Genomic DNA, 13,481 nt, shown 5'->3' on the forward strand with positions numbered 1-13,481 from the left:
AGAATCATTTGCATGCATTGTAAATGTAAGGTGATGCCATATGTCCTTTGTTCCACCTTTACCCACGAGAGGCTGCCAATTGATCTCAACACGCAGGATCAAGGTTGACTTGGTTTTGTGTGCCTCTAAATCTTTGCAGTAGATGTCCAACCATCGTCAGTATTAAATCCAAAATACTGAACTCTGAGGATTGAAACCATTTTCTGACGATTAATAAGTAATACTTCAGATTTGAACTACTAGAGACAAAAACTCCTACAGACATGAACCACTAGAGACATGAACTTCTAGAGACACAAACTACTAGAGAGACACAAACTCCTAGAGACACGAACTCCTAGAGACACAAACTACTACAGACATAAACTACTACAGACACAAACTACTACGGACACAAACTACTAGAGACATGGGCAAAACTCACAGAATCAGCCCTATTCACATTATTCAGCAAGTTTCATCAGCAACATACCAGTCAGTAAATAAGGAAACTCTTAGCCGTAAGTCTAGGACAGAGGAGAGTGCATTGAGTAGCTCATCCTTCGTGAGCATTTAAATGTTGATTCAGGTGGATACTGGGCCGCCAACATTGTTATCCTCCTTTACTACTCTCTTGCGTTATCTATTTCTGCCTCTGGGTACATTTCAATGACACTGCATTGCCATATAGGAAAGTAAACCAGCTACATAGATGGTGATGGGAAACGGTGATGTGGAGTTACATTCTTTTCATGGACGAGCTTGAAACCTTTCTAGGTGAAGTGTTACTGGGCTGCTGCAATAATCACGTCAGAAACCATTTCAAACCAGTTTAGACGGATCAGATGCAGCACATTGAGGACCTGAAACACGACATACTCTGCAGCCTTGATCTGTCGGTGTACAATACCTGGTTGCACGTAGGCAGGCGGGCTCTGACACATATACTGCGGGGGGTGGCGGTGGGGCTTGCTGTGTTTGTGGCTCCTGTAGTCTTTCTCACTACGGGAACGCCTGGAGACCCGCTGAGGCTCCACCGACACCGGAGGAACCGGCACGAAGCGCTCCGAGAGGTCGGAGCTGGGCCAGCCCCGCCTCAGAGTGGCACTGCTCGCCTTCTTCATCGTCCTATAGTTCACGCGACAAGATGACTTGTCGTGTCGTTTGGGGGGTTTTACAAAAGTGTTTCCAAAGGAGTCGTCTTTATCTAGCGTTCAGTAGGATGTGGGGAGTGTGTGGACGGTAGTCCTTTGAGGTCACGTGAACTCCATCCTGTTATGCTTTTTGGTGGAAAGAATTAAAGATGTAACAAAATGTATGTGGTGAAGACAGGCGCTGTGGTCCCGCGGCTGCTCCGGTTCCTGACACATCTCCACATGGTCACTGGGGAGGCTGACCTGGAGGTCACTGGGCTACACCACAAGTTATGGAGAGGGAGTGCTGGAGGGGGGGGGGTCCTGCAGCCCCCTATTAGTCCTCATGCCGTCCCCCAGTCACGACAAAGCCACGGTTGGCCGGACTAAGCCTCCATCAAGCTAGGCTGCTCCCATCCGGGGTCAAACGACACCTCTTACCCACAAACATCCACACACAGCGCAGACAAAATCTGAGAGGCACACCAAACGCTTCTGCACACACATACACACACACACACACACACCCACACACAAGTCAAGGAGACCGAAGAGTCCTTGTATCCTTGTACCTTTATGTCCTTGTACCTAAAGGAAAAGAAGGGAATAAATCCAGTCGCGGCTTCGTTTACCCTCACTCCTTGCTGGGCTCCCTATTCATGTGCGGCTAGCAGCATTAGCATTAGCCTCAGTGCTAGTGAACCAGATAGCGTCATCGTGTGTAAGGGCGGCGGGTGTGGGGGGGGGGGGGGGGGGGGGGGGTTCTCCCCCTCTTACGCTAGCCACGGGGGTCAGTGAGGGTAGCGTTACTACAGAGAGACACGGGCAGCATGAGGGAAGGAGAAGCCTCCGGAAAGCGGGCGGGCGGGCCGGGGGGAGGGAGGGAGGCAGCGGAGCGAGTGGGGGGGGGGGGCGCGCTAACACAAAAGAGTCAGGGAAGGAAGAGGCTGAGCGGCCATTGGAGGGAGGAGATACAGAGAAAGAGTCTCCCTGGGAAACGCAGCGCGCGCTCCCTCCCGCCTCTCCGCCCGCCGCTCCTCTAGCTCTCCATCCAGAGTCCTTCCAGCCTAGTCCGTCCGTCTGGCGGAAACCCCGCAAACACTTTGCTAGAGGAAAGACCCCCCCTTGAAAAAGGGGAAAATGTGGAGTGACAACAGATGTGTGTTTGCGTGCGTGGGTGAGCGAGCGAGTGTGTGTGTGTGTACGAGCATGCGTGAGCGTCTCTACCCGCCTCTGAGCAAAAGGTGGCGGATGGAGAATAACGTTAGAAAAAGGACGGGAAGGAAATCCACAAATCTAGGAAAAGAGCGAGGAGAACCAAAAAGATTAATTCCCGGGAAAGAAAATCCGCCGTGGTTCAGTGCTGTTGTTTTTCCCTTTGTCTTTCCTCATCTCTGTTCCGTCCATTTCCGAGCGTTTCCCTGCCTGCTCCCTCGCTCGCTGGATCTGCCGCGCTCTCCTTCCCTCGCGCTGTTATTGTGCTGCTGACGCGGAGGAGGAGGAGAGGGAGGGGGTAACGGGAGGGAGAGAGGCAGGGAGAGAGAGCGGGAAGGGCAGGAAACATGTCAGTCAAACACTCGCCCCCCTCCCCCCCCCCCCCCCCTCCTTTTCTCCCTCTCTCTCCTGTTTTTTTGCGGGGATTGTGATGATGTCAGGGTCCATTCACAGAATACAGCGCTCCCACCACAACCTCTGAACACTGATGCGTGTCACATAGTAGTAAGCAGAGCACTTTGAGAAGGAGTGCCAGGCCAGGGGACTCAACTGTATGTTTATGTGTGAAGTTAGAATTTATCACTGGCTGACCGCCAGGTCCTCAAGCCAGCCAATCAGCTTCTGTCTCTTAGCTTTGCTCTTTAGTTAGCACTGCGCTGACCAAATGCTGCAACCCACACAGCAACACAGGCAACAGCTAGCATTTGCAGATAGCCGCAATAAAGCCCTCACCTTTTGTAGCCTCACGACACCTCTTCAAGTCAACCGTTTGGCTCACTGTCTATAAAATCCAGCTACACATTCACTCACTCGGCATCGTCACGTGAAATAACCCATGTCCTCTCTCTAGGCCAACCTACAGCACATTCCTTCACCAGCTCAGTTCAGGCTCCTGCAACCCTTAGCAGAGCACTGCCACACGCCCCAGCCTGGTACGGAACCCAACCATTAGATATCCATCCTCAAGTAAGCCTGCCTTTACAGTCCCCAACCGAACCAGGGGGGGGGGGGGGGGGGGGGGGGGGGCGGTCTTGCAATAGCTTCTGCAATCCACATGGCGGGACCAAAACAAAGCTGCTAGCCCCAGTACTTGCCCACAGCTATCCCACAGCTAGCCCCACAGCTAGCCCACAGCTAGCTAGCCCCACAGTTAGCCCACAGCTAGCTAGCCCCACAGTTAGCCAGAGGCTGACCACTGACACTAAGGCTATTGTTCATATGTGTTACCATTACAGGTCCTTTCCAAATGTGGTAAATGGACAGCATTTATATCACCCTTTACTAACTAGTGGCCACTCAAAGCTCTCAAACCCATTTGCTCACTGTATACGTCTTATAGAGTATACCACGTGTCCCTCCGCAAGTTTGGAGAACTTGGCATGGGTGCAATAGTGCAGACATGCTATCTAGCTCCATGTATCCAGTTTAGCTGTACAGCGTATTGCGGGAGATAATGACATCACAGCACTTCTCTAAATGGGTAGAAGGTTGAAGGTCACCGACGCAACTCCCCCCACTGCCCCCCCCCCCCCCCCCCCCATCCACCCAAACACCACCTCTAGAGGGAAACGTTGAAAGATGTAGAGTGTGCGTGCAGTCATTCTTCTTCCAGCTATAGCAGCTGTGAGGATAGCTGCTGAGGTCTCTCTGTGCAGGCCACTGGTTAATTTGAAGAATCATACCAATGATCGTAAGAACAGATTTACTAGTCGATCGTTGTTTACTCAGGCAGCCATCATTGTTGAGAAAACCTTACTTTGTCTGCGCTTAATAGCAAAAACAAATTGACAAAACCAATAGGAAAAGTAAATACAATCGTTTCTGTCTCACAACCATAAACTGTACCTCAATTAAACGTAGTAAAGTATTGAATAATATTTCACATTATTAGAAGAATCTATTTTTATTTCACGTTTGCCAGCAATAATAAAGTATGGACTTTCTCCTAGCCTGCCATTAAACCAATAATAGTTTACTACAAAACACAAAAAGTACAGTCATACTAAAAACACTGGACTGAATCACTGAACATAACCAGCTGCTGGCAATTGCACTTCTAAATGCTACAACATTAGCATATTATTCACCAGGATGTGTTGAAAGACTGTAGGAGCAACCTTGGCAGAGGTAGTTACCGATATACTACTGAGACATACATAAGTAAAAAAAACACAAACACTAACACAGCATTGGACTTGGGCCATACTGATTCCTTTCTGGCAGGAACACACACACACACACACACACACACACACACACACACACACACACACACACACACACACACACACACACACACACACACACACACACACACACACACACACACACACACACACACCCCAAAATGTTTACACCCAAAGGATTTCACTGCTCTTAATAAGCCTACGATGTAGACTGGAAGAATACAATTCACAACGTGGTCCAACGTGGTTTAGTCTACATTTAGATTGGTTTACGTAATTGTAGATTGGATAAGCAGAACCATTTCGGTAAACACAATCAGCTGTAATTACAGCGACTTGGACTTCGTTGCCCGTAAATGTATGAGCTGTTTACCTTCTAAAAACTAGTCACAGCCTCAGTCTACTGTGGTGTTATCCAGGGAACTAGTAAGCCACTGAGGAGGTCAACCAGGGAACTAGTTAATCACTGAAAGGAGGTCAACCAGGGAACTAGTTAGCCAGTGAGGAAGTCAACAAAGGGAATGAGTTAGACAGTGAGAGGAGGTCAACCAGGGAAATAGTTAGTCAGTGAGAGGAGGTCAACCAGGGAGTTAGTTAGTCAGTGAGAGGAGGTCAACAAGGGAACTAATTAGTCGATGAGGAGATCACGGGGGAAAGAATGCCAGCTGTCCTTTGTCTTTCCATCATGGTATCCCCATTCCTCCCCCTTGTCTGGTCTGAGGTGGGGAGGGCGGGCCGGAGACGAGACCCACTGAACACACTGCGGGTTAATTGTGATCCAATATGTGGAAATATAAATTGTAGGGCTATTCATTCTCTACACACATTAATGCAATGCAACCAAAGTGGGTCCCAAGGAGCTGTAAGACACATTTGTCTTCACATTTCTGCTTTCTGTACCATCTCTGATGTTAACTAATGATTACATGTGGTTATACTTTTCAAATAGAGTATTTTCATATAGTTTATTTTTTTTAACCTTTATTTTACCAAGCAAGAATTGCCTGAGATCAAATAACCTCTTTTTCGAGCAAAGCTTGGCCACGACGGCAGCAGTAAAATATAGTGAAATTATATGACAAACCTAAAATAAAAGCACAATTTTGTGATGATGATAAACTGCTATGCAGTGAAACATTAACACACACAAACATTAATACACACAAACATTTGCAATTAAAAAAACTCTTGAGCTGAGTTTTAAAATCATTAATAGAGATGAGTTCCTGTAATTTTTGTGTTATTTTAAAACTGTTCCAGGCGGAGGGAGCAGAGTACATGAAGGCCCTCTTCCCAAACTCAGTACGAGTTCTGGGGACTGAGGTAGATAGAAATTCCGGAGAGCCCAAACTGTATGATGGATTTGATTTAAAAGCGAGGCAGGTGCAGAGATATTAAGGGAGCAGTCCAGTAATTGCTTTGTAAATTAAGGTGTACAAATGAAGAAGCCTACGAGCTGACAAGGACAACCGGCCCTCTTTAGAGTACAGGGTGCAATGATGGGAGAGTGATTTACAGCTGGTAATGAATCTTAATGCACATTGATAAGTAGCATCCAGCCTATGCAATGGCTTCACCAGGTTGACAGAAGAAAACAAGCGGCAAAATCAAAGCGGTGTGAGATCATTTTAGATGACGGTTCTGCCCCAGCCACTCCAGTCAGGCAATATAATTAAAATACTGTTGAGAAGTGGAGTTTTAGCAGGGTCTGTGTATTCAAACAATGTCACTCCCCTTTAATTGGCCTGGCAGGTCTCACATGAAGCCTTCATGTGAGGGGTAATCTGATGCTAAAATGTTTGTGGGTATATACACAATGTAATTCCTGTGAAGATCTTACTTGAATGGATGCTACTTTGTTTCAATGTAGGCCTATCAAAAGAATAGTTGTCTCAAGAGTGGTTTTATGTGATAAGGAAACAGAAAGGTTAGCATTCTCTGCAAAAGGGACATTCCTGTCAATCTGCCCCATTTGCTTGAAACAAATACCTTTTTATTTTTTATGTAAATTGTTTTAAGAAAAGCATTAAGAAAATGTGTGATTACACCATCATGATGGAAGGAAGTACAGCAGAACAACTGCTACGTTCTGCCATCCTGCACTTCAGTAACACAACAGCTTCTGTACACCTAGCCCGTAGCACAAGGAGCTAGCTAAACAAGGTGAAATCGTAGCTCTACTCCTGTCCCATTCCCTTGCAAATAATCTGTATCTGCCCCTGATCCCAGAAAAACCTCTACTCTTCATCCGATCAGTCAAGATTTGGAAAATTGAATTTACACATGTATTGGCCCACATAATGTAATCTGTGCCTTGCTGGCAACTAGCATGTAGATGTAGTTTCTGACTCAACTTCAAACTAACCTCCAAAAGGGATTGTCACTTGAAATCAATCATTAAAAAATAAAATGAACAAAGTGTGTGTGTGTGTGTGTGTGTGTGTGTGTGTGTGTGTGTGTGTGTGTGTGTGTGTGTGTGTGTGTGTGTGTGTGTGTGTGTGTGTGTGTGACAGCAATGCCAGTTTGCCAAGAATCGGTGTAGTCGTCGACTTATCATGGCAAACGGTCAGATATAGCCTGAACTACTGTAATGCCACAACTGTACGGCCTTTAGGTTCTCAAAAGCGCACACACGGACATACACACGCACAACCAACAAGGGAATTAAGGGGGCATTGTAGGACAGTTAAGTAATCACACAAGGAGTACTGTCTATTGCAGTACAACAATACATTACCCACATGACAGTATTTCACAAATGTTTGTGTTTGTCAAAAAATTGAAAGGTATAGAATAAGTACTGTCTCCCCCCCCATGAGATAATGACAAAAATCTAGAGATGAGAGGTGGAGATAAAGACCACAACACTCTCTACACCAACAGGTACGATGGTTCTCTGCAGGTCTGATTTAGACCATTGGAAGACGTACATGATGATAGCCTTCATTTATCCTTAGTTAAGTATCGGTAGGGAAGAGATTAACAACAAGAGGATCAAGAGAAAGTATTCCGTGGGTCAGGAGTGACGAGAAGAAAGTAAAGAAGGAAACAAGAGTAATGAGGAGAACCAAACGTGTGCCAAGCAAATGGGGTTAAACTGCGATGTTTTGATGGAGAAGGGTTGAGGCCTGACTCTTCAATGCAAACATGATTATCGACGGCATGGGACAGGAATCTGTGGCATGGCCATATCCATGACGGGGCAAAAGATTGGAGCAATTTCAAGGCAATACAATGCAAACACACATCACATCCATGAACCATGATGAACCCACACTCCCTGCTGCAGGCCGGGAAACAATAGCTCCTTACTAAGGGAGAAGGAATGCCTGCAGCTGCCTGCAAGAGTTAAATGTGAATATAAACATAATCACTAACGGGGGGGGTTATGATTTGAGGAGGAAATGGAGGGGTGGAGGGTGGGCCCCATAAACAGAACAAGCACTTTGAGCATCAAAGACCACTTGAGATTTATAGGGCGGCATGTCATGACATTGATAGAGTTTATAGGTTTTTACGATTTCAGCTTTAATTTTTTTCCCTATATGATGTCATTACAGTTCAACTATTGATCCATGCTATACAGAGAAATTGTCATTACTGTGTAACACTTACACCTTGTGGACAAGTAATGCAATTACAATATATGGATTATATCCATGCTGTATATTCACATCAGATCTACGCTTTACAAGAATAGAGAGTACTGCTTTGAGTGTTTAGTACGATATTTGCAACATTTAAAAAAGGCAACTGCCAGCAAGCAACACGATTGTGAGACATTGTATTGAATCATATACATTCAACTTCTGGACTTGTCATGTAATGTTCCACATCTTAAATGATCCCTTGAAGTCAGAATGCTCCTCCCTGTCATTCTGATGTCCTGTGTAGGTGTTGGACCAGCAGACTTGAAGGGCCTATTTAATTACCCCAGGGTACGATAGTCATGTTTCAACTACCTTAGAAGATGGACTTTTAGGCTATAAACTTCAGAAGCCTCCCCAGCCACACGAGGGCAGCTGGCCACACAGTTACCACCAGAGTCTGACAGGCTGCAAGCACAATACTTATTTACTGAAGACCATATTTAACAATGGTTGAAGAAGACGACATGAAATGGGATTCTGTTTGACTTCTGGAGTATAGCATATCCCTGAGTGAAAAGAAACGTAATAGATGAGGGAGAAAACATTGGCAAAATTCCATGATAACATTTTGCAAAAATGACCTGTTAGCCAGCCAGTTACTACAGGCTTTATGACAGGGAGCACGACATTTAAAAAATTATATTGTAGGGTATTACAAAAAAAAAATGAATAAGGAAATAATATGTTCATGGATATGAGCTAAGAGGTTCACCAAGCTATCATTAGAGATCCAAATTGTTGTCACCGCTAGTCGAAATTGCATTCTTTCAAATTTGGCGGGGGTGTGCTGGCACCGCATGACCACAGGGTGGCAGCAGTTAGTAGATGTTGTAGGACCAAGCCCGCTCAGAATGCAAAGAAACATTTCAGACTGCAGCACTGTCCTGTGTGTAGCATGTATTCCAGAGATCTGGAGATGGGGAGATGAGAAAAAACAATCGGGAGGGTCTGTTATATTGATATTCTAAATATAGAAGCCAGACAGGCTAGAAGCCAGACAGGCTCTTTGAAATTGATGATTTTTAATGAATAGCCTTATAGCTTTAGATTGAGAGAGGAGACAGAGATACAGAGGTAAGTAGGAAAGGAACCCTGCTCGCCTGCAGGCGATGGACAGTTGGCAGCGCCTCAGACAAGGGGTTTGGCAGACACGTATAGACACACACAGAAATGAAAGGTGTCTTCAAACACCATTACAAACCTCCTCAAACACACCATCTATTCAGGGTTTGCGACCACACACAAACACACACACACACGAGTGGGAGAGAAAGTGCAAAAGACAGATGCGTTGGAAGTATTTGTCTTGATTAAAGGCTCAAATCAAAAACTATCTTCACTTTGTGTGCCCAGAACAGACAGAGACAGTAACAGTAACAGAGACGGAGACAGTCACGGAGACAGTCGTAGGGAGAGAGCCAGAGACAGTCACAGAGAAAGAGACAGAGACTCTGTGTGTGTGAGTGAGTGTGAGTGTGTGTGATACATAAAGAGAGGGGAGGAAACAAAGCCAGGCAGGACAGAACCAAGGCTGTAGCGCCCGGTCAGGTCTGAGCTGAGAGGAGCCGACACTCACCACATGGTTGTTGTAACTTGATCTGCTGACTAATGGCAGCTCCAGGAGACATTCCTTAAACGTTAAGGGCTTCATCCCACAACTGCATTCGGAAGGTTTGCTGATACATATCATTTCTGTAATAGCTTGCCGTGCTATGGCCCTCCGAGGGCTAAACCTAACCTCAGCAAGAAATAACAACAATGAGGCTAGTTGAGGCTTTTGAAGAACCGTCTAAAGTTGTCTTTATATTAGCATGCCAAAATAATCATATCAGCATATAGTATGGCATATCCCAGCAGCCGCCTTTGTGCCAACTCAAAGGTTGAAGGGGCATAGGACTACTGGGCATTATTACTTTGTGATTAGTGAAGTATTCTCCTTTTACCAAGAGAGACCCTGTGTGTTCAAGACGTGTTATCAGACATAACACACTTTGCAGTCAGGGAAGACTTCTCCCTCTCCTCCCCTGAAAGGAGGTTCCAGTGTACAGGAGGTGGGTCATGCAGTCATGTTGTGCAGTGTTTCTTCTGTCCTTTGCTTATTGATGGTATCAGTACCATAGGCAAAAGGTAATGTTTGGAAGGATGTGCATGTACATACAAATTATATTATACAACTTCCTATTGGCTTGCATCATATGAACAGAATTTCTTAATCTGTAAAAGTTACTATCGGTATTAATTGAGGTAAAAAAAAGAAAATCCAATTGATTCTTACAGGAAATTTAGACAGCTGATTTGAATGACATAATCGTTGGATCATAGCGGAAACCTTCTCTGCATTAGATGTTATTGTGGGAGATTACTGATGGCTGGTGGAAGCAGCCTCATCCGGGCCTGTCTGATTGGACTCACCTGTTGCACATTGAGGGACACGATCACGGGTTAAACCAGCCATCACCACACACACACACACACACACACACACACACACACACACACACTTGGGAGATCTCCTCAAAGGCTGCAGAGCCAGCACCAGGCCATGTTAAGTATCAAACAATCGCGCAGTAAAGGGGGAGGGAGGGAGTCCAAAGCAAGTCACCGAGTTGGAGCGCGATGGCCTCGGAAATATGGTCATATTTATGATATGTGCGACATGCTGCGGAACATCCTGAAACCCGTCCTGTTTCAGCGATCTTGAAGTAGGTCGAATTTTTCAAATTCAGAATTGATTGTTTGAGGATCTGCACTATAGGAGCATGTGTCGTCAGAATAGCCTTCCTCAGACCTTTGGTGATATCAGCCCTTATGTACTATCAACTCATCTATAAAAGGCTATCAGAGTGTTATTTGTTACGAATACCATAGCCGACCATCAGCTATGAGTGAGTGAAATGCACTACGAGAACGTCCGTTTCAATATCATCAATTCATCAATTCATCAAGCATCAATTCAACCTTACACTGCAAAACTTTATAGTTCGGCCTTATTTCTGACCAATCAGGGCACCTCTTCCCCGAATCCTTCCGGGAATCCATCCTGCCCGTCAATCACGAGTGAAAACAAGCCTTCTCGATGACGGTAATCCCAGGGAGGGAGCGAGGATTAGTTTCTAGTTGTTGGGTTCAAAACCTTGCGCTCTTCAACTCTCTTTACAAAACAAACCACCTTTAATAGAAAGCTTTTAAAGACGGTCCAGACGTCTCCATTACTCTTGTGATACGGTTGAAGCAGCAGCTGATACCAAACATCACCTGCGTCAGGCGTCTCTGTGAATGACTCAACTGTTCAGTCACACGTTTCACCCAAAAGAAGAAGATGTCTCCCCTTGGAATTGTTTATCCAGTCATGTTTTAAATAGGGTTCGTCTTTAACACCCCTCACCTTCCAAAACAAAAGGGTTGAATGATGTTGGTTAAATAGCAGAGAAGTATCCACGTCATGCATGTGCGGCACTGAACACGACAAGGTGCTGAACCTCAGGGACATCAGTCTTTGTGTTGACAGAAATGAGTCTGGAGACTACATGTAAACCAACCAACCAAGAGTTTTCTGCTCTGATTATGGAGAAGAAAGGCAGGAATGCTGCGAATAAAGGGCTCCTTTCCCAGGACACCAGACTCTCCTCACAGAGCTGCTCTTTCCAGTGACTATCGTCTACTTGGTAACAATTTGAACACAGCAGATATTCTAAGTATATGAAAACACACAACAACATTTAGGCCCACACCCACATTGTACTCATTGATGATGACAACAGGCTTCTACACTAGTGACCACCACAGGGGTCATATAGCATCATTGATGAGCAGCTCATGGGATGAGATGGACTGAGATGTGGGTCATCAAACTATAACTGTACACATACACGTGAACGTACACACACTTAAGGTCAGATGTATGCTCTGGCTGGAGGCGTTAACCTCTGACAGCAGCTTCTCCTCTCCTGACCGGACTCGCAGCACAAGGCGTCACCTGAGCGGACCTTACCGAGGTAGGTGATGGTGAAGCCTCTGGGCGGGTTCAGGGACCTCCGCATCCAGCCCTCCCGTAGAACCTCCAGGTGGTCCTCCTTCCCCTGGATCAGCAGGACGTGCTCGTCTATCCATCCCAGGAAGAAGGTCTCACGCACTGCCTCTGTGACCCGCCGGCTCCACATGTGCTCGTGCGTGTTCTCCGCTTTGAAGTCCGCGAAGATCTCGTAGCCGGTGTGGTGCCGCGGCAGCGCGTCGCTCTCTGACACCCCGGCGGCGCCGCCTGCCTCCCCGGCCCCGACCCCGACCCGGGCCAGCACGATGGCCAGGGAGTGGGGGGCGATCTGCAGGAAAGACTCCATGGCGCGTCGCTCCTCCTCGCGGTTTCACGAGCGCACTGTGATCATGGCGGTACCGTCACCACGCGCCGCTACGCGCAACATCAGACGTCCGTGTCGGTGCTCCTAGCTGAGGCTAGGCTAGGCTATGCTAGACTGGGCGACAACAGCATAGCTCCCTGCAGCCGTGAGGCTAGCCTGCTAGCTCCCGTTAGCCGAGCATTCCTCCACCCGTCTTACCTTCGCACCACCTTCCTGCACGAGCGCGTCGCCGCTCCGCCTCGCGCCGCATCTAGTGACGCCTCTTTCCCATCCGTCCCGACCGGAAACCACAGATGACAGCGGGGGTTTAAACAGTAGATACCCCCGACAGGTGTGTTAGCCGGCCGCTAACAGCAGCGAATGAATTCACCCGGGCGGCGGACGCAGCGCGCGGCGAGCCCCTCTCCTCATCCCCAGGTCTCACGAGACACCTGCCGCCCTGCTCTCCGTTCCGCGGGAAAAAGACCGCCGCGCGGTCCTCCAGGCGGCAGAAGTGCGTCCTCCTCGAGTCGAGACGCCGGGTCCAGTAAAGGTACGGGTTGCGAGGCACGGGAAACGGCGGTGCCTTCAGCAGGTAGCTCGCCAGCGGAGCAGCGGGGATGCGGACGCACACAAGTCAGGTTCGCCTGTACCTTCTACTTCCGGTCAGGTCTGTCCTCCTGGCACACGGATGTATTTTTAAGACTTGAAATTAAAGACCCATTTTATTTTTTTATTTGTATCAAATTATTTTCCACAATCCGAATAAGTATATATCTTACCTTTTTAATGCTATATTAAGAGGTCATAGTGTTCATCTGACCCCGACTGTAGGGACCTCATTCATCCTCCAGGTGTATCTCCTGTATCCTCCGGGGGTACCTCAGTCATCCTCCAGGTGGAACACAGTCCTGAACTAAGGGATGAGGCAGCCCGGTCCCCTGGGGTCATGACCTTTTACTCCACATGCGTCTTTTCGGTTCC

General features: G+C 47.0%; 1 protein-coding gene across 2 annotated transcripts in view; it reads right to left on the reverse strand.

Moving 5' to 3' along the window:
* Nucleotides 1–13,213, reverse strand: part of LOC130391053 (storkhead-box protein 2-like) — a 50,298-nt gene extending 37,085 nt beyond the window's left edge. Inside the window, exon 1 of one of the 2 annotated variants that reach the window (XM_056601237.1) lies at nucleotides 12,155–13,213. In XM_056601237.1, the coding sequence (XP_056457212.1) occupies nucleotides 12,155–12,500 (346 nt within the window). In that variant the 5' untranslated portion in view covers nucleotides 12,501–13,213. Of the gene's footprint in view, nucleotides 1–889; nucleotides 1,753–12,154 lie in introns of those variants that run through there. The other variant, XM_056601239.1, reaches the window with a different exon arrangement.
* Between the last annotated feature and the right edge of the window lie 268 nt (nucleotides 13,214–13,481).

Source organism: Gadus chalcogrammus, chromosome 10 (assembly GCF_026213295.1).
Source record: "Gadus chalcogrammus isolate NIFS_2021 chromosome 10, NIFS_Gcha_1.0, whole genome shotgun sequence".
NCBI classification, from domain to species: Eukaryota; Metazoa; Chordata; class Actinopteri; order Gadiformes; family Gadidae; genus Gadus; species Gadus chalcogrammus.